This window comes from Gopherus flavomarginatus, chromosome 16 (genome assembly GCF_025201925.1).
Source record: "Gopherus flavomarginatus isolate rGopFla2 chromosome 16, rGopFla2.mat.asm, whole genome shotgun sequence".
Classification (NCBI taxonomy): Eukaryota; Metazoa; Chordata; order Testudines; family Testudinidae; genus Gopherus; species Gopherus flavomarginatus.
In genome coordinates, this window is record NC_066632.1 from 3,681,213 (window position 1) to 3,699,475 (window position 18,263).

The following is an 18,263-nucleotide window of genomic DNA, read 5'->3' on the forward strand; positions in this document are numbered from 1 at the left end:
ATTTTGGAAGGCCTGAGGCTGGCAGTGCTGTGCCAAGGCTCCAGAGCTACTGGCTCCTCCGTCCTCATCCCCACGCTCCCTCCAGCCATCAGCTTGGAAGTTTCCTAGGGGCCAGGCAGCCTCTGAGCACCATGGGGCTCAAGAACAGCAGGATTGCTGAGGCTCCAGCCTCTGATCCATTCCACACAAAGGCCCTTCCCGTCCCCATGCCCTGGGCTGGCCGTGTGATCCTGCACAGAGGCAGGCTTTGGTTTAGATCCCTGCCCTGGCCTTCTCTGGGTGAAGCTAGAGAGACGGACGGACAGACTGACCGGCGCACACGGTGCGGGCGGGGCAAGGAGCGAAAGAGGAAAATTAGAATGTATCAGTTTGGCAGGTTAGACCTTGAAATGTGCCTATTCAGCGACGTCTCCCTTGTGCTCTGCGCTGTGTTATCCCTCTGCTGGCCAGGGAAGGGGATTCTAGGCGGTGGGGAGCCCAGAGCTGGTGCCCTATAGCGACTGTCCCAGTTCTGAGAGCAAGGTCTGTTCAGCTAGTGGTCCCCAGATACCCCCCTCTGCCCTCCGAGTCGCCTTTGTTTGCTGCAGTCTGGGTGGGTGAGCGGGGACCTGATCAGGGGAACCGGTGGCAGTTCTGGCTCTGGGGTGGATCCCTGGCCGTCAGTGGGGCAGAGCTGTAGCGGCTGCTGACTGCCTTCTCCCAAACCTCCCCTTCCTTGGGCCAGAGTCACCCCCAATGCAGGGTTTGCTGTCCCCTTTTCCGACCCAGCTGAGAGGGGGCCAGAGTCTCTGCAGAGTTTGGGAGCTGGCCCCCTTTATTCCCGCGGAGCAGGGCCAGTATCCTGGGCACTGCAGCTTCTTCTCGCCCTCCCAGCATGGGTCGGAGAAGGAAGCTGGGCGGGTCGCCCTTCCAGCCCAGGCCAGTCGGCGGCCCTGCTTTTCCTCTCTCCCCTTCCTCCAACTCCCACCGGCTCCTACCTGCTTCTGCGCTGAAGAGGAAGCAGAAGCATCCTCTTTGCAGGCCTGACAAACAGAGAGCACATTTCCTTCCCGTGTGCGTATGTGTGTGTGTTCCCGAGTGTGTGTGTGTGTTCCCGAGTGTGTGTTTGTGTGTGTGTGTTCCTGTGTGTGTGTTCCCTTGTATGTGTGTGCACGTGCCCAGCTGGCTAATCAAGGTCCCGAATTTATTAAAAATAAGAAAAAGTGATATCAAGATTTTTGTGATAGAATTGAAGTGAGAAGAGATTTGATTTGATTGTTTTGTGGAGACAAATGGTGCGTGCGTGTGTGTGTGTGTGATTCCCCTGCAGCGTTTGCAAAATCCAGATCTTGCAATTAGAGACAGGAGAAATGTTTTGGCCAAAACTTTCCCCCCCTCTGAAAAATGCAGATTTGGCACAAATTCACATGGGTTTTGCCTTTTTTTTGTGTCACCCCTCCCCCCCCCCCGCAACAAACATGCGGAAAAAGCCAAAATGTTTCAATTTCTCAGTTTGCAATTTCCTTCCATTTATGGTTAAAAAGCACTACTTTTCTTTTTTAAAAAAGCTGTAATTGAAATGTTCCGTTCGGGGGGAGGGAGGGATTAATTTCAGTTCGATTTTTCAGACTTGTCAGTGAATGTCAAAATCCGTTGTTCACATAACTCCGCTTGCCGTGTTGGGCTAATGCAGGAGAACCTGGGCTCTGAGGTGTAGCTGTCCTAGAAATGGGTTTGGGAGGGGAGGGGGGGACAGAAAGACACACCTGGCACTGAAACTGACCAGCAATAAAAGTGCAACTGACCAGGCCTTGCATGAGGAGGCAGTGACATTAGCAGCATCAGTGTCTCTTGTTCTCCAGCTTCTCAGTTTAGGTTCTCGTCCGGATGCCTCCCACTGCATTGTCTGGTGGAGAAATAGGGTTTACCTGAGCTGATCTGATTCCAGGATTCCAGTGCCTGTGTTAGCAATTATGTTTAGAATGCCTTTGAGGGGCAGATTTTCCAAATTGCCTGAGGGATTTAGGAACTGACAAACAAAGTTGCTCCTGAATCCCCCAGGCAGTTTGGAAAATCTTGCCCCCCGATATCTGTGGAAAGCGTTCTGGTCTTAGCTCCCAGTGGCTAGCCTTTCCGAAGCAGTATGTGCGCTCCTGAGAAAACCCAGCCCCGAGTGTCCCAAAGGGAGCTGCCGGGGATGGAGCAGTCTGGACTAATCAGTCCCTTAGTTCAGAGCTGAGCTCTTTTGATAATCTGCTAGGGTCCTTGGTAACCTCGCCCTGCGCTGCCTGGATGCGAGCCTGGGCAGGCAAAAACTGATTACTTCCCTAATTTTTAGCATTTGTGAGAGTGCTTAAAAATAAGGTTTGCTCCAGAGAGGAGGGGATTGGGGGAGTGGGACAAGGGCTGGGGCTCGGCTCTGGCTTTGTTTCTATCAGGGCCAGTTTTTCAGAAGTGGCTGTTGAATTGGGGAGGGGGGCTAGACGTGAAGCACTGCGGGCCTGAGTTCTGGAGCTCCTGAGCACCCCCAATTCCATCTGAAGCCAGAGGGAGCTGTGCCCACCCCCCACAATTCCTGCCCCAGCTGCCAGTGGTGCTAGCCATGGGGGGGGGGGGTCATTTTGGAAGGAAAACGTGCAGCAGATGAGACCTTTGTGGCGGGCGCTGAGCCCAGCGAACTGTTGGGCCTTGACAAATAACAGCAAGGGCTTGCTCTGAAATGGGGCTGCCATTGAAATCTGAGCTTTGCAGGGACTCAGCACTGTTCAGGATCCCCCCTTTCTGTGGGCTTGTGTGTGCAGCCATGTCACCTGCTCATCTAATTAGGTCTGGGGGAACATTCGGACCAATTCTTCTCATTCCCGGGATGCATTGGTGGCTAGTTTGGAATCAGCCTGTCCTCGTCCATTTGCCAATCTGAATGTTCCTTCCAAAGCCCAGAGACTCCTCCCCCACAGATCCATGGGTTTGGGGTGCTTTGATCCCGCTATGTGGGAGAGAAGAAATGGGAAGCTGATTTTTTTAAAATCGGGATAATTCACCTCCCGCGTGCCGCCCATCGGCACAAAGTCAGTGTTGCTTGGTCCCGGGAACTGATGGCCTGGGGCTCTTTTGCACCACTGGAAAAAAAAATAGCTGCAGATCTCACGAATTTGCTCTGGGATCCGTTTAATGCTGCAGTGGAAAGAGATGCAGAGACAGAAACGTGTGTGTGTGTGTGTGTGTATATCAGATGATCATAGTGTGTGTATTGATTGAGGCTGTGTGTGTATCAATCAATCAATCGTGTGTGTACTGATGAGGGTGTGTGAATCAATTGATCAGTATGCGTGGGGGTGTATCTGTCAATCGACTGGGATGTGTACACTGGATATAATCTGTATATATGTAGGTATAGTTCATATATGCAAGGGGTGTTAACAAAGAATGACTGAAGTTACGTTGCAGAGTCCGGGAGAGGGGTCTCATTTTCCATACGTCCCGGGCACTTGTTCTGTTGATGTGAGATCCCTTCCTGGGGATCCTGGCAGCCAGTGGGCACCCATGTCTGGAAGCTTTAGCATCCCGTGCATGTCCGGTGGCTAAGAACACACAATAAAGAAAGGATAGTTTTTAGAAAACGCAGGCCCTACTTAATGCAAGGCTCAGAAATAAAATGGCAAATGGAGTCGTCTGTACTGTTGGGTTTGTAGTGTCTGTCTTAAAAACACTTCCCTTATCGCTGTGTTTGCAGCGTTTTAGGGTGATCTGGTGGCTTGTAGTATCAGCGGGGTAGAGTGCCACCGGACTCCTCGTTGTTCTAGTGGTGCCTCGAGATGGGCGTTTGTGATGGCTCAGTGGGTGTTTCTACTTGCAAAAATTGTCGCCATTTGGAGCCTTTGCAGCTGCAGGTTTGTTCTCTTGCTTTGTGCCAGCTCCTGGAAATGTGTGTGGCACTGACAGGGATCTCTGGGTTTACCCCAGGTGGGAAGCTGGCCCTCTTGCCTTCAACAGGCCTTTGCCGATTTACACTACCTGGGGATCTGCCTCCTTCTCTCTCTCTTTCCCTTTTATCCTCTGACTTCCCCTCGTTTTGTCTGTGCGGAGAGTGTGACACAAGCTGCAGGCTTTTTTAACACAAGCAAAGAAAATGACAAAGAACTTTAACACCCCACCCCCCACCCCCCGCCCAACAAAAGTCACAGGTCGTGTTTACGGGTCTCACTGACGTTTGAGTGCTTAGATCTTTTGGCTCTGTTGACGGCGGGGAGGGAGAAAGTTTTCCAGGCAGGAACCTTCTGGCCTAGGTTCTAGGAGCTGAGCAGAGCCTTAAAGCAGGCGGTCGGGAGGATTTAATTAAACACACATAATTAGTCTCTGGGGGGAGGCAGGTTAGTGTTGATACGGGGAATCGGGGATCCCTGCTAGATGAGGTGCTGCAGGCATCGTCCATGGGGCTGGGCGGATGGGAAAGAGAGAGAGAGAGAGGAGGTAGCTGGTGGGGGGTGGCGTGGTCCCAGTGCCTTAGGGGGAAACGCAGGGTCTGCAGAAGAGCTGTAAACCCACAGTGAGCTCTGCTCCTGGGGTCCTGCCTTGTGCGGTTATTGCATTCCTGCCCTCGGGGCGGGGGGGCCCTTGGAGCCAAGGCAGCAGCTGTGAGATTTTGCTCCATAAAGTAGAGGAGGTGGGAGCCTGGCCTTGGCCATGGGCTGGCGAGAAAGTGGGCAGCATGCGGCCCAGCGCGGGCATGCGGCAGGCTGCCAAGGAGAAGGCGCCACGACTTGTCCCCTCTCCTCTCTCCCGCCAGCCTGGAGCCCCCTGCTCTGCTTTTAACCCTTTCAGTAGGTGCGGGCCACTCGAGGGTCTCTCTTTCTAGAGCCTGGCCCCCTACTCTTTCTCTTTCCTTCTCCCTTGTTCTTTTCCCTCCTTCTGCTCTCTCTCTCCCACTCATTTGCGCCCGAGTCTTCTCCTTCCGTGGCCAATCTGTACACAATCCCAGTGGGACTCTTATACCCCTGCCCCTGGCACCATGGGGTGACCCCCCCCAGGCTCTGAGCTGTGTATTTGCAGATTGGAGCCCAACCCTATTGGATCGGGCAAGCACTGGGCCCAGGCGCCTTTTGCCAGATCCCCTTCTCGCTTGTCCAGCGGCTAACGTGGGTCCTTTATGGAGCACGTTCAGCAGCCACAGGCGGATGCTCTGTTTGTTTCTGCTCATGATTTTGTTAAAGTCCCGGGGCTGGAAAAGAGATTTTTCAGCTTTGTGCATTAACCTAACCCGGTCCCCAAAAGGGAAGAGAATGCAAGGCGTTTTAGCTCGCTTTCTCTCTCTCATCATTTTGTTCTTCTTTCACACTCATCCTTTTATTCGATCTGTCTTTCATTCTTCCTAAGTCACCCTCCAATAATTGAATTGTTTTGTCCTTATTAAAATCACTCCTCCCGCCCCACCAAAGCACATAATCGATGCATTACTTCTCTACAGCTTCCTGGCTTTGGGTTGTGGAGGACCCAGAGCAGTGCTTCATTTGTAATGAAAGAGGTGCCGGGGCTCAGCCCTGGCACACATTAAGCACTGGCCATCTTTGTTTCTTTCTGGGAAGATGGGCCATGTGCTGGCCGAATAGCAACCCAGAGAGGAGCAGAACCACGGATTGCTCTTTCATGGGGGTGGAAATGATTGCGTGAAATCCCCCCCTAGTTTATAACCTGCAATTTCACTCTTGCTGCCAAGTGTTAGGGGCTGCATCTGATTCCTCCCTTCCTTTTGCAGGGTGCGAATTGCAGCCACAGGGCCTGGGCCTGCTGTGTGCTTAAGGCCAATAATCGTTTCATCGAGAAGGGCTCTCAGTGGAACAGGTCCCACGAGCAATGTTTCCTAGTGTGGGGTTGTGGCCATGGGGTCGGGTCCATGACTTCTGGTCAGTGGATGTGGCTTCTTTCCTCTGAGCTGGGCTTTGTATCAGTGCGCGGATGTAGCTCTGCGAGGTTGAGTTTCGGGAGGTTTTGTTTTAGCAGAACAAAGGGCCAGATTCTGATTTTAGCCGCACGGCAGCAAGTCTCGAGCAATCCTGTTGCTGTCCCTCCAGATGTACCTCTGGGTAAGCAGAGAGCAGAGTCTCGTGCCCTGTTCCTGCTGGAGAAACGTGGCGAAACGCCAGATGGGAGTTACTATAAAATCCAGGGGTCTTATGTGTCACTGGCTTTATTTTTTTAAGCAGAACTCCCACTGAGGGAATGCCACTCTCAAGGAGACGGCTCAGACTGACTGTAAAAATACGAGCTGGGTCAGTGTGGAGTGTTCTCAGATGCCTGGCGGAGTGCAGGAGTGCCGGGCTACTCGTGACAGATCTCCAAAGATCTCTGGGCCCTGACTTCCACGGATGAGGGTCTGGACCCGAGGGACTTAGATACTGAAATCACATTGACTTTCAGCTCCTAAATCCTCCAGGTTCTTTCAAAGAGCTGTCTCCTAGTTTCTTCCACCCTGCAGGCTCCAGTGCCACCAGCCTCTTTAGCACTTGCCTGGCGTTAAACACGTGAGCGGCCCTCTCTGCATGTGGGAAGGCAGGCCTGGCTTTCGGACTGGGCTGAGTCCGGCCCGTGGTTTGGTTTTGTAGTCCTGGCTTTAGAAGAAGGCCGTTTCGGAAGAGTTCGCAGGTTATTCAAAGGTTCGTTACTGTTTTATTGAGTGGTTACAAGTCAGTAGGTTGCTGAGAACCTCCGATAAGACCTTTAAAGTGATGTGCAACCTGCCCAGCCCAGGTAATCCCCCTGGATTAGCCTTTACAAGCCAGTCATCAGTGGAGCCTTCTGTGTCTCCGAGGGCTTCTAAGAACTTTGGCGCAGACCCTCCAAGCTATTTAGGTGCCTAACTCCCCTGGGAGGATCTGAGCCATTTTCCCTCTGCAGAGAGAATTGCGCAGGTTGTTGGGGGTGTGTGTGTGTTAAACAGCTGCTTTACGTTAGGGGACAGGCGCGTGTGAGGGGAGGGCTGGGAAAATAACAGCAGCAAAATACCTCTTTGGGAAGGTAAGGTAGCTTCTGAGGAGCTCAGCTCAGCCGTGCTTCCCAGTACCAGCTGGAGAGAGAGGGGCTGGGTGGGGGCCTCGCTCCACTGGGTCCGTTCCCAGCCCTGAGACAGGCAGTTTTCCCTTTAGTTTCAGGCCCCGTGTTCCAGTTCTGATTCCCTAGGCTGATGTCCCTGCCTGTCTGTTGCAAAACTCCAAACCTCTGCTTAAAACAACAATTTCTTCAGCTCCTGTTGGCCTCTGGGAATAAAAGGGTCAGAATATAAGCATGAAATGTACCTATGGGGGGCCCAGTTCTGCATCCATTCCAATCAGTGGCAAAACTCCTCCTGATTTCACCAGCTACAAGAGCCAGACTTGTCACCGGCTGTTGGTAGGGCCCGATCCCGGGCAAACATTTACACGCTACTCCCAACAGGCCTCCTTGTGGGAGTAACATCGCAGCCGTGGCTCGGGCCTACAGCCCCCACCACAGTGCTGGAGGGGAATGAATTATTCTAATTTTGAATCCAAATGTGGTTTTCGGTGAAAAGCGAGATTTTCTTCCCCTCCCTTTGGCGTCAAGCGCTGGGCTCTGCCTGGCGGTGAAAGTCTGTGATGATTTGGGGGCTTTTTGTAAGTGCTGGAATAGATTTTTTTTTTCTTTTAAAGAAATGTTCAAGATGGGGATAATTAAAGTGTGAGGAGTAAATTGCCCCTGCTCTTTCCCGTGGCATGCATTGTCTCCTCCAGCGTCGGCAACTTCTGCCTCTTTTAGGAGTGAACTCCCCCACCTTCCCCCTTCTTAATTTTATTGCTGCCTGAGTTACAAATCCAGCAAACTGGCAAATGCAAGTAACTCCAGGCGTCTTCCTCCGCCAGCCTCTCACCTTCCTCCCCATTAAGATGCGAATTGGCTTTTAGCTACGGGCCACAGACGGCCTGACGCACGGGATGGGCAGTCAGGTTTTTACCCGCAGCCCCTGACTTTTTTTTTTTATGGCTAGACGGGCAGAATATTGAATGAAAAGCCCCTGAAGTCTGTCAGGGCTGCTGGCCAGCCCCCGGGCTGCATTCCCTGTGCCGAGCGCTGCCTTTCAACATTGGTTTGTAAGGGGCGCCTAAACTGCAGCAAAAATCTCGCTCTGTATTTGCCCCCTGGAAACCTGTAACCACCGCCCCCACTTCCCTGCAGCTCACAAACCACCTTCTCCACCACCGTTCAAGTGATACAGGAACCTTCTCCCTGTGCTTATCTGAACCTCGATTAATCTGACCCAGGATCTGTCACATGATCTGTTATTATTTGTATAATGTGTCATCAAATCTGCTTCATACCTTTCCTGCCTTTTGTACGGTTCTGGTGCTGCTCCATTCCCAGTTTTGGGAAACCAGGGCAGGTGTGGGTAGGGTCAACTGAGAATGTTGTTAGGAAAAAGGAGAGGGGAAAGACCCAGTTTTATTTCATTAAAATGGGTCTGATCCTGCTATCACCCGGGTCTCTCCGTATTCTCATTCCCTGTCATGGGAGCAAGGGTGCAGATCTGGAAAGAATCTGCGGTGGTGGTTGGTTTTAAAGAATATTTTTTTAAATGAATATATATATAAATGAGACTCTGTCCTTCCACCAAAGAGACTCCAGAATTTCTCCCTTTGTTCTATTTCGGAAATCGACAGGAGCCTTTTCACTGGCTTTGGGGGGAGTTGGAATATTTCCCTCCCACCGGGTATTTTTATCAGAAAAAATAATCTGATGGCAAGTCGAGAGCGGCTGGAAAGGAAAGAGAATTGGTGTAAATCTGGTGTTGGGTTTGGCTGGATTTACACCGGCGTCCCTGGAAAAGGTTCGCCTCCTTGCATCGGTGGGGTAGGAGACATCCGCCTCAAGGATTTTCCTGCGCACAGCAAAAAAACACAGCGAAACGCTGTTGCATTTCCAAAAGAACCCCCCTTCCTCCTTCCCCCCAAAATGGTGCTGGCCCTGGTCTCACCACCTGCACCCCAGCAAGGAGAGATTTGCTTTCCTGTTTTAGTTTTGTCAGATGTTTTCCTTTTAATGAAATTCCTTTGCCCCCCTTCGGTGGTTGTGAGTTTCCACTTGCCATGCGGTTCCTTTGCTTAGTTTGTACAGAAATAAAAACTTTTTTTGTCGCTAGATGTCGAGCTGGCTCAGGAGGTGTTTTACTGGCAGTGGTGCCCCCCCCACTTCCCCTGGGGCAAGTGAATTGGAGCTTGTGGAAACAAAGGGCAGACAGAGCCAACAAGAGCCAGGTACCGTGAGGGCATCTGCTGTTAGTGCCTCCCCCAGCTCTGGCAGTACCCCCCGCTCTGCCCTGCTGTACCAGCACTGGGCTCCCCCCACCAGCTCAGTCCCGACCCCCCAGCTCCCGTTGCTGTTCCAGTGCTGGGCTGCTCCCTCCAGCAATGCCGCAGTCCCTCAATCCTGACCTTCAGTCATCCCTCCCCACCATCCCAGCCCCCCTTCAATCCCGGCCTGCATCAGTCTCTGCTTTGCCAGCTCTGCCAGTGCCCTCTCATCCCGGCCTGCAGCCCCCTAGATCCCCTCCTCCGCCCTGGCACGCCCCTGACCGATTGCACCAAGCTCCTTGATGCTTTTCTTATCGGCACCAAAGGCGCCAGTGCTAATATTCATCTAGCTCTCGACACCCCCCAAGCCCATTACAGTCATTTTTAACGGGGGACAGGTGATGAGACGGGCGAACTCATTTCCGCGGGTCACTTGAGCAGGGCTTCCTGTGGCCTCTGAAAGTCAAAGTGGGCTTACGTCAAACTTCCTACTCAGACCCCTTGTCCTTGGTGCTTCAGGCCCTGCGGGGGTCTGTACGGGGTGGGCTGAATCTGAATCAGCGAGACCCGTCGTGACCGACAGGGGGACAGTCGGCTTATTTTGGGGGGAGTCTGGATCCTTCGCTGCAGTTCTTGCCACTGTAATCATTGGAGAGGCAACCGGCGTTTAAATAGGGGAAGCGGTGCAAGCATTGCCGGTGCCAGGGGAAACTTCAGCTGCTCTGGTTGCTGGCTGAGCCTGAGTCCTCGCTTCCCTGCTTCCGTTCTGTGCTGCTGGCGCGCTGTTGATTTAACTGGGGATTCGAAACCTCCGATTTCCCTGTTACCAGGCCATTCCCTCAGCGTCCGGGGACTTATTTCTGGTGGACGCAGGGGTAGCCAGAAGCAGGGTCACTCGTGTGTACGCGTGTGGAACTGAACCCTCAGAGCGGACGGGTACAAGGCACTCCTGCTCTTTAGCTGTGCTCCCAGCTGGGCCCGATCCTGCATTGAAAGCGAGTTTTGGCTGTGCGTGGAAAGCAGGATCGGGGCCAGCCTGTGGCCAGCCAAACTCCAGCTCTTCCTCTCCCTCACAAATCTGGTGGGGTTTTTAACTCTTCTCAGGTGCAGTTCCATTTCCAGAGCTCCAGCTTCTTCCCTGCGTTTGCCTCCAAGCACTTGGCCTGGTGTTAAAATCGTTTATTAATTTGTGAAAGTTGCTAGCAAACAGGGCAGTGGGACCCGCTGCTCTTTCGCCTCTGCTCTGGCGGCTGCGTTATGCTGTTGCCAACAGTCGCCCAGCAAAAAAAAAAAATTAAATCCACTGCAAATCAGCCCTTTTCTTTCACGTTATATGTGTGGCTCTCCCTGCCCAAATCCAGACTCTGCAGCCTGGGCAACTACTTTATTTCCCTTTCTACAGCTCTCAGCGTTGTTTGTGTTCTCTGCTCAGACATGAAAAAATATTTGAATGCGGGCTCCTTTTTTTTGCAAATAGAAAACTGAAAGGGCTAGTGAACCATGATTCAAGTGTCTGAGGGGAGCCTCTTTCTTTCTTAGCATTAATTAACTCAAGTTCGTTAGGACATTGAGTCTGCTGCACAGTTTTCTCTTGTGTGGACTAAATCGGGTCAGAGAGGGAAAATCGTACCAAGCAAACACTTTGTGTTGGAGCAGAAGAATGCGGAGAGAAAACAGAGCGATATCTTTATTACACGGCGGCAGATTCACATGCGTGGGGTTTCCTGGAGACATAGTGGTATGGGACAGACAAACTCTGGACCCCTCATTTGGAAGGGTTGGAACTGGACTTTGGACCCCTTTGAACAGCATTGGGTCTGCTGAGGAAGCAGAGGGTGAAGCAAACGGGGAGAGACAGTGACAGAAAGAAAGAAGCTCTCCTCACAGCCTGTGCCAGCCCAGCTCTGGCTCAGGCTGTCGAGAAAAAGACGTGTTCGCTTTTAATCTGCATTGTGGCTGGGGAGTCCACAGCTTCTGGGTGTATGCGGGGCGGGGGCAGGGGGCAGAATAATTCGAGCTCTGAGCCCCCTGAGCCGTGGTAGAAGAGATGGGCAGACTCCCTCTAAACTACCTCCCCGGTACGTAAGGGGCAGATGTCCTGCTGCTGCAGAACTGAGCAAGAATAACCCCCCTCGGTCAGTTTATAAGTCAAGGTCCCCCCGCAAAAAGTTTGGCCCCAGTTTCTTAAAAGTCTCCCCATCAGTGCAATGGAAGCTGCAGGCCAAGGCGGCGCAGGTCTTGCTCGCCCTGCAGAGAGACGAAATTTATGTGCTATTCATTCACCAGGGCAATAGTTTGCCAGGGTGCCAGTGACTGTTTCTATGGCAACGCCGAGAAAGCTTGACATGCCGCTGCTGAAAAAGAGAGAGACCCAAAATGAAAAGAGTGTGTGTGCCGGGGGGGTTGGGGGGGGGATAAGATCAGGAGTCGGAAAGTTTGACTTGGAGTTATTAAAACTCATAAACTATCTCCCAGGCCTGGGAGAACCCCCCGCAGCCCCCCCCCCCCACTGGGAGGAAGCAGGAGTCGGGAGTTTGCTGGCTGTAACCCAGCTGGGGGTGAGGATGTTAAAAATGACCCCCTCTTTGGGGGTGTGAATTGAAAAAAATCCTATTTAGTACAAAGATTCCAAGTTCCGCAGGTGTGGGTTGCACAGAATGAGTTTAGCTGGGGGCGGCAGAGAAAGAAATGCAACCCCCCCCCGAGTGTGTCTGCATGTTGGGGGACCAGGGTGCATCCCCCGCTGGGTGGGACGTCCCATGGCCAGCTCTGGGCGTGCAGTCGGGTTATTTTCCCTGGCTGGATCTTGGCCTTCCTTTTCCCCTCATCCTTTCTTCCCCCTCCGCAAGTTTCTGCCTTCCTCTCTGCCTCCTTCCCAGGCCTTCTCTTCCCCGTGAAATCCCTCTGCCAGGCTGTCCGCCTTTGCTAGTCTCTTCTGCTCTACTTCTTTCTTTCTCTGAGAGAAGCATTTCTAATAATCCGCCCTCTTTGTGGCTGTCGCTACCAGCTGCGGGTGCCAGGGCCCAGAACCCAGCAAGACCGAACCCCCGGCCCGCCGCACCGACCGCTGCCCGGCGTTGGTTTATTGACCCCTCCCCAGCCCGGGGGTTGCCTCGTCCACACCCAACGGAAGGATAGCCTCCCCTTGGGTACAGCGCTGCATGGCAGAGGCCCAGCTCAGTTGTCAGAGCTGTTTGGGGAGTTGCCCCATAGATGGGGGTGGGGGTTGTGCTTAGATTGGGGATCCTCAGTGGTTTGGTATCTCTGCCCTGTCTCCTCTGCCACCCTTCCTTAAGAGACTCCAGTCACAGTGCTGCCGTGTTTCAGGTTGTTACTGCCGTCCGCGGGGGTATTTTACGAAGGGGAACCCATCCCTATTAGACACGGGAGCACTGCAGGGCCGGCAGGATGGGCTGAGATACGGCAGCCATCGCCGATGGTGGAGGAGAGAGCACCCGATAGCCCAGCGGTGGTGGCGTTTGCCTGTGGAACGACAGGAGGCTCTGCGCCGAGCGGGCCTGTTCCCATGGCACGGCAGATTGGGGCTGTCACATACCCGAGTCCCTTGATTTAATTTTTTTTAACTCACAAGAGTGGCCCCCGGCCAGCCCCACAGATGCCCGCCCGGGCCCATTCCCGAGGGGCAGTCAGAGTGAGAGCCCAGCGGAGCGGGCGGCTGGCTGGAGGCGGGCGAGCGACCTTAGAAAAAGACTCTTCGTTTCTCGTTGTCTCTCTAGCTTTGTTCTAGGGTTCTCCATTCCGTTTCTCCTCCTCCCTTGCCACTTTCTCGGCTTCTCTCCATTGGTTTCTGTTCCATTTTCTTTGTCAGCCCTTGGGTTTCTCCTTCTCTCTGTTCCCCCCACTTTCTATTTCCATTTTTCTCCTTTGGCCCCTGCTTTCTCCCCCCCGCCCCCGGCTGTTTAATTTCCATCTGATGTTCCCCCACAAAGCCCGGCCGGCTCCCATTTGCTGGGCGCTGTGACACTCAGACTGGGTGTTCATTACACATTGACTCTGGGTGTGTGTTTTACATTTAAACTATTGTTGTATTTTCTTTATGGAAACCATCCCCGACCAGGGGAAGATCCCCTCCCCAGCGCAGCTAGGACCCAGTAAATCACCTGCCGTAAGAGAGGGCTCTGGAGTAGGGTCTAAAACCTGGTGACTCGAACTCGGAATAGTTTCTTCTTGGAGAAATTCCTTCGTTCTTTTTTTTTTACTACTTCTTCCTCTTTCGCTTTCACTTTTTTCTTTCTTTCTTTCTTCGCTCTCCCCTTTCTTTGTAACTTCCACACTCCCCTCCCCCTCCCCCCCGAACTCAGCCTCCATGGCACCAGTCCACCCCCGCACCATCTCTCCGATGGAGGAGAGCAGGCAGGCACAGGTATTTTGTACCGCCACATTTGGCTCCCCCAACAAAGCAGGAGGGTGGGAAGGGGACAAGACACCTTTGTCTGGCTCCCCGCGGGGCTGCCACCCAGGTCAGGGCCTGGCCACAGGTGGAAGCGCAGGGAGGCCTGAATTTCTCCCCTAGCAAAGGGCGTATTTGGGCTTTCTTGTGCGTTGTGTGCAATGGAAGGATTGGAGCCTGGGGAGTGCCGTACCCTGCTCTGCTGGGCTGCGGCTAGGTTTGGGATTGGGGGCGGGGGGGAGACGGGGAAACGACAGCCGTCGCCCCCCACCTCGGCCCTCCCCCACAATCCCTGCTCTCGCTTCCTTGGCAGCCTGCTCGGGAGCTGGAAAGCTGGCAGCAGGGCCTGGGCCTGCCTGCGGGCGTCGGGATAGAGCCGCGGTGGGTTAGCCAGTGTGCCGGGCCCATTCTACCTGTCACCGGAGCTCTGCCAGGCCAGCGGGCGCGGGCGAAGGGCTCTCCACGGGGTAGGGATGCTGCGGTACTACGGCGACGGCGGCCGTGTAAGTGCCTGGATGGATAGACCGGGGGGGGGGAACATTGGGAGGTTGGGACCGAGCCCCCCACTTTGGATAAAAGAGCTGCCATTTCAGCTAGCGTCACCTCTGCCCTGCGCCCCCTCCAACGCCTGGATTTATAGCCGGGTGCTGCCCGGGGGCGCAGCCAGAAAGGACCGAAAATCGGGGCAATTTTTTCTCTCTCCCCCCCATTTGTTCCTTTTAATTTTCTCTCCTCTCTCTCCCCCCCCCTCGGGTGTCATCTTCTCTCCTCTTCTTCCCCCCCCCCCCGGGTGTCATCTTCTCTCCTCTTCTTCCCCCCCCCCGGGTGTCATCTTCTCTCCTCCACTTTCTCAATCTTCCTGTTTCTTTTCTCTTTTCAACCCCCTCCTCCGGCTGTTTCTTTCCCTTCCCTTCCCTCCCCCTTCTTTTCTCCCATTCCTCCTCTCTCATCCCCTTTTCTTCGTCTTTCCCGGGTGCCCCTTCTCCCCTCACCTTCTCCTGCTTTCACATGCAGCTTTCCACTCGATGCAGCTGAGCGTGCAACACAGACAATAAATAGTCCTGCCGCGGAAAGAGGCGACGTCGGGAGGGATCGTTGGTAGAAGAGACTGGCTTGGCATTGGAGGGGCCTTTAAAAATGTCGGAACTTTGCACACACACCCCCGTCTCCCCCAAGGGTTTTTTCCTTCATAGGATTTTTTTCAAAAGTAAATCGGACCCTTTAGGGAACTGGTCTGTGTGTTATATTGGCAGGTCACTTTGCCACCCGTGCTAGTCTCTTTACACGCTGGGGTCGGGGTAAGGAGTTAAGTCAGTCGGCATCTGAATTTTTTTTTGTTTGGAAAAAGTAATCGTCCGGCTTGGCAGGGGAGAGAGCCCAATCGGGTGCCCGCAGAAAACCCTCAGCGACTGTCGGATTGGGCCCTCGGTTAGGATGCAAAAAATCTTTAACGTGATGGTGTTTTTATGTGCGGTTTGGGATGGGCGGGTTTGAAATTGACAATTCCACTGCTTAGAAAAAAGTATCCGTGGCTTTAATCCGAACCTTGTGTGTGTGGTGGGGAGGGGGGGGGCAGATTTGGAACGAAATCTTCTTCTGTCCTTTTTTATAAATAGACGGAGAGAGAGAATGCGGGAATGAGAGACACGGAAAGAGAGAACAGCTGCTTTTTCCAAGGCCTTGTGGGACTGCCTTTTTTTGGTTGTCGGGGTGGGGGTGGGGGGGCGGTGAAGAGCAGAGTTTTTTATTTATTTAGCAATATTCTGCCAGGCTTCCGCACGCCAAATATCCACCGCCGGAGAAAAAAAAACCAATCGCGGCTCGACTTTGCTTATTCATTAGATATAAACTTGTCGATTTGGCAAATTGTTTTCAGTCTCTTAACTGCACAGTCTCTCTGTGCCACCAGCCCCCCCTCAATACAGCCCCCCCCAGTTTCTGCTCCGCCAATCCCCCCCACCCCCCGCCTCCCTTTCGCTTTGATGCAGCCATTGGCTGGTCTGGAAATGTGTCTCCTTGCCAAATACGTGGATCCTTCCTCTCTCTTTCGCTCTTTCTGTCCCCCCCCTTCTGCTGGCATTGGCGCAGGCAAATGGTTGGGGACCGAGCATGAAAGGAGCGAGCGAGAGAGTTTAGGAGGAAAAAGGGAAAAAAGGGGGGGGAGGGAGGAAAACAACAACAAACCCCCCCAAAACCAAATCAAAACCCAGCCCAAAAGCCTGAGCACTTTGGGTTTTGCCAGCGGCCGAGCGCAGTCGATTCCAGCACGGCGTCCGTCCCTTCCCCTAGGCCTGCGTTCGCCCTCCGCCCGGGCAGAGGGACCGACAGCTGACTTGGCCTCTTTGCGCCTTTGCCAGCGCCGAAAACCCTCCCCCCCCCGCCTGCCACTCCTCTCCCTCTCCATGGGCTTTTTTCTTCCTTCCTTCCTCTATTTGTTTGTTTAATTTTTTTTTCTATGGGGGCCGTTGTGTGAATTTCTGATTTCTTTATTTTGGAGCTGCCGCGGGGGAATGGGGTGGTTTCTCCAGTAGATTATTGGGGTGCTGGATCCATCACGCACTGTGTCCCACACCTCCGTCGTCAGCCTCCTTCCCTCCTGTATTTCTGTCCCTCCGGCCCCCTCCATTCCCTCCGCCACCAAGAACCCAACCAACCGAGCCCCCCATTCTCCCTTCCCTTCCTCCTCCCTTTAAAATTTCTACCTTCCCTCCTCCTTGTCCCCTCCTCCCCCTCCATCTCACAGCCCCCACCTCCTTTTCCCTTCCCCCCTCCCCCCGCAACTCTGTTGAGTCCAGAATTTCCGAATCGGGTGCTTAGCTTTGCCGGAATGAGACGGAGCAATGGTAATTATTTTGCTTTTTCTCAGATTTTGTTTGAGGGGGAGGCAGCTTTAGGAAGAGCAGATCTTCCAGATTTCCCCCTGCCCCCCCCCCCCCCCCCCCACACACACCTGCTGGCAAAGAGATTAACCCGAGAATCGAGGTATTGGGGGGGGCAGACAAGGATGGTTGGGGGCCAATTTTGTCTTTAACCCCGGTCTTGCCAAGGCAAACTTTATCGTGGTTATTAGTGAAAAAGTAGCGAAACCTCGAGTTTCTAGCTCTGATGGTAAATTTTCTTTGGCCTTTGTGAAATTTATTTTGCAGCTGGGGGAGGGGAAGGCAGAAGATGGAAAAGATTTAAAAAACGAACACCCACTGCTGTCCCAGCTGAGGTGGATTCTCTTCCGGGCTCGTCTTGTGTTGTGTGGCTGGCTCGGCTGCGCTCTGAACTCGGTTCTCCGCGCCGGCTCTGTTCTCGGGATTGGCCGACGCGACTGCTCGGGAAGGTTGTGAGGTTTTTTAAAAATTGTATTCCTCTGTTTTCTCGTTCTAACCTTTTCCCCCTCTTTTGTCTCGTTCCCTCTTTTCACCCTCTTCCACCACTGCCTCTAGGATGAATTCCACCCTTTCATCGAAGCTCTCCTCCCCCATGTCCGGGCCTTCTCCTACACATGGTTCAACCTGCAAGCTCGGAAGCGAAAGTACTTCAAGAAACACGAGAAGCGGATGTCCAAGGATGAGGAGCGAGCCGTGAAGGACGAGCTGTTGGGGGAAAAACCGGAGATCAAGCAGAAATGGGCATCGCGGCTACTGGCCAAACTCCGCAAAGACATCCGCCCCGAGTTCCGGGAGGATTTTGTCCTGACCATCACCGGTAAGAAAGCACCCTGCTGCGTCCTCTCCAACCCGGACCAGAAGGGCAAAATCCGCAGGATTGACTGCCTGAGGCAGGCCGACAAGGTTTGGAGACTGGATCTTGTAATGGTCATCCTATTCAAAGGGATCCCGCTCGAAAGTACTGACGGGGAGCGGTTGTACAAATCGCCACAGTGCTCCAACCCCGGCCTCTGCGTCCAGCCACACCACATTGGAGTCACAATTAAAGAACTGGATCTTTACTTGGCATATTTTGTTCACACTCCTGGTAAGTCCAATGACCCCCCACCCCACCCCACCCCACCCCCTTAACAACTGTCCCCCATCACTGCTGCTTGTTTTGAGATTGAATTGTTCAAGGGATTGAGCTGTTTCTTTCTCTCTCTCTTTTTTTTTTTTTTTAATTCCCTCCTTGAACATTTGTCTCCGTAATTAACAAATTGGCCTCTGCTGTTTATCGTGCAAATGTACCCTCGGCATCAGCACCCTCAAGAGTCTGGGCAATCTGGGATGGTTGGTAGCTTGCCCTCGTCTTCATATGCACGATCCCTGGTGAAAAGCTCCTCTTTTGCACGGGGGTGTGTGCTTGTGCACACGCGCCTCTGAAATGCCCACTACTGTGCAAACGGCAACTTTAAAAAAAAACAAAAACCCAGGAAGAGAAAGGACTCAGGATGTGGGAGGGAAAGCAACGCGATTTCATTCAGAGGGGATTTTTCCTTTCCCTTTCGCTTTGATGGGCACCGAGAACCTGTCTGGAGTTTGTTGGTTTCTTTTGTCGGCTGGGTTTTGGGGGTTTGTACCGATGGCATGTGAACCGCAGAACATACAGCTTGGCAGCGCTGGGCACTTTTTCACTGTGTGGCGGTGGAAATAATC

At 53.2% G+C, this 18,263-nt stretch overlaps 1 protein-coding gene and 1 long non-coding RNA gene across 17 annotated transcripts in view; one reads left to right on the forward strand and one right to left on the reverse strand.

The window, feature by feature from the left end:
• NFIX (nuclear factor I X) overlaps positions 1-18,263 on the forward strand; it is a 219,537-nt gene that overhangs the window by 113,471 nt on the left and 87,803 nt on the right. For 12 of the 15 annotated variants that reach the window (XM_050925424.1, XM_050925426.1, XM_050925421.1 and 9 more), the window contains one exon: positions 17,121-17,652. In XM_050925424.1, coding sequence (XP_050781381.1) covers positions 17,121-17,652 — 532 coding nt within the window. Of the gene's footprint in view, positions 1-14,097; positions 14,190-15,779; positions 16,530-17,120; positions 17,653-18,263 lie in introns of those variants that run through there. The other 3 variants (XM_050925419.1, XM_050925428.1, XM_050925430.1) reach the window with 3 other exon arrangements.
• Positions 1-18,263, reverse strand: part of LOC127035495 (uncharacterized) — a 167,614-nt gene that overhangs the window by 100,348 nt on the left and 49,003 nt on the right. The window lies entirely within an intron of this gene.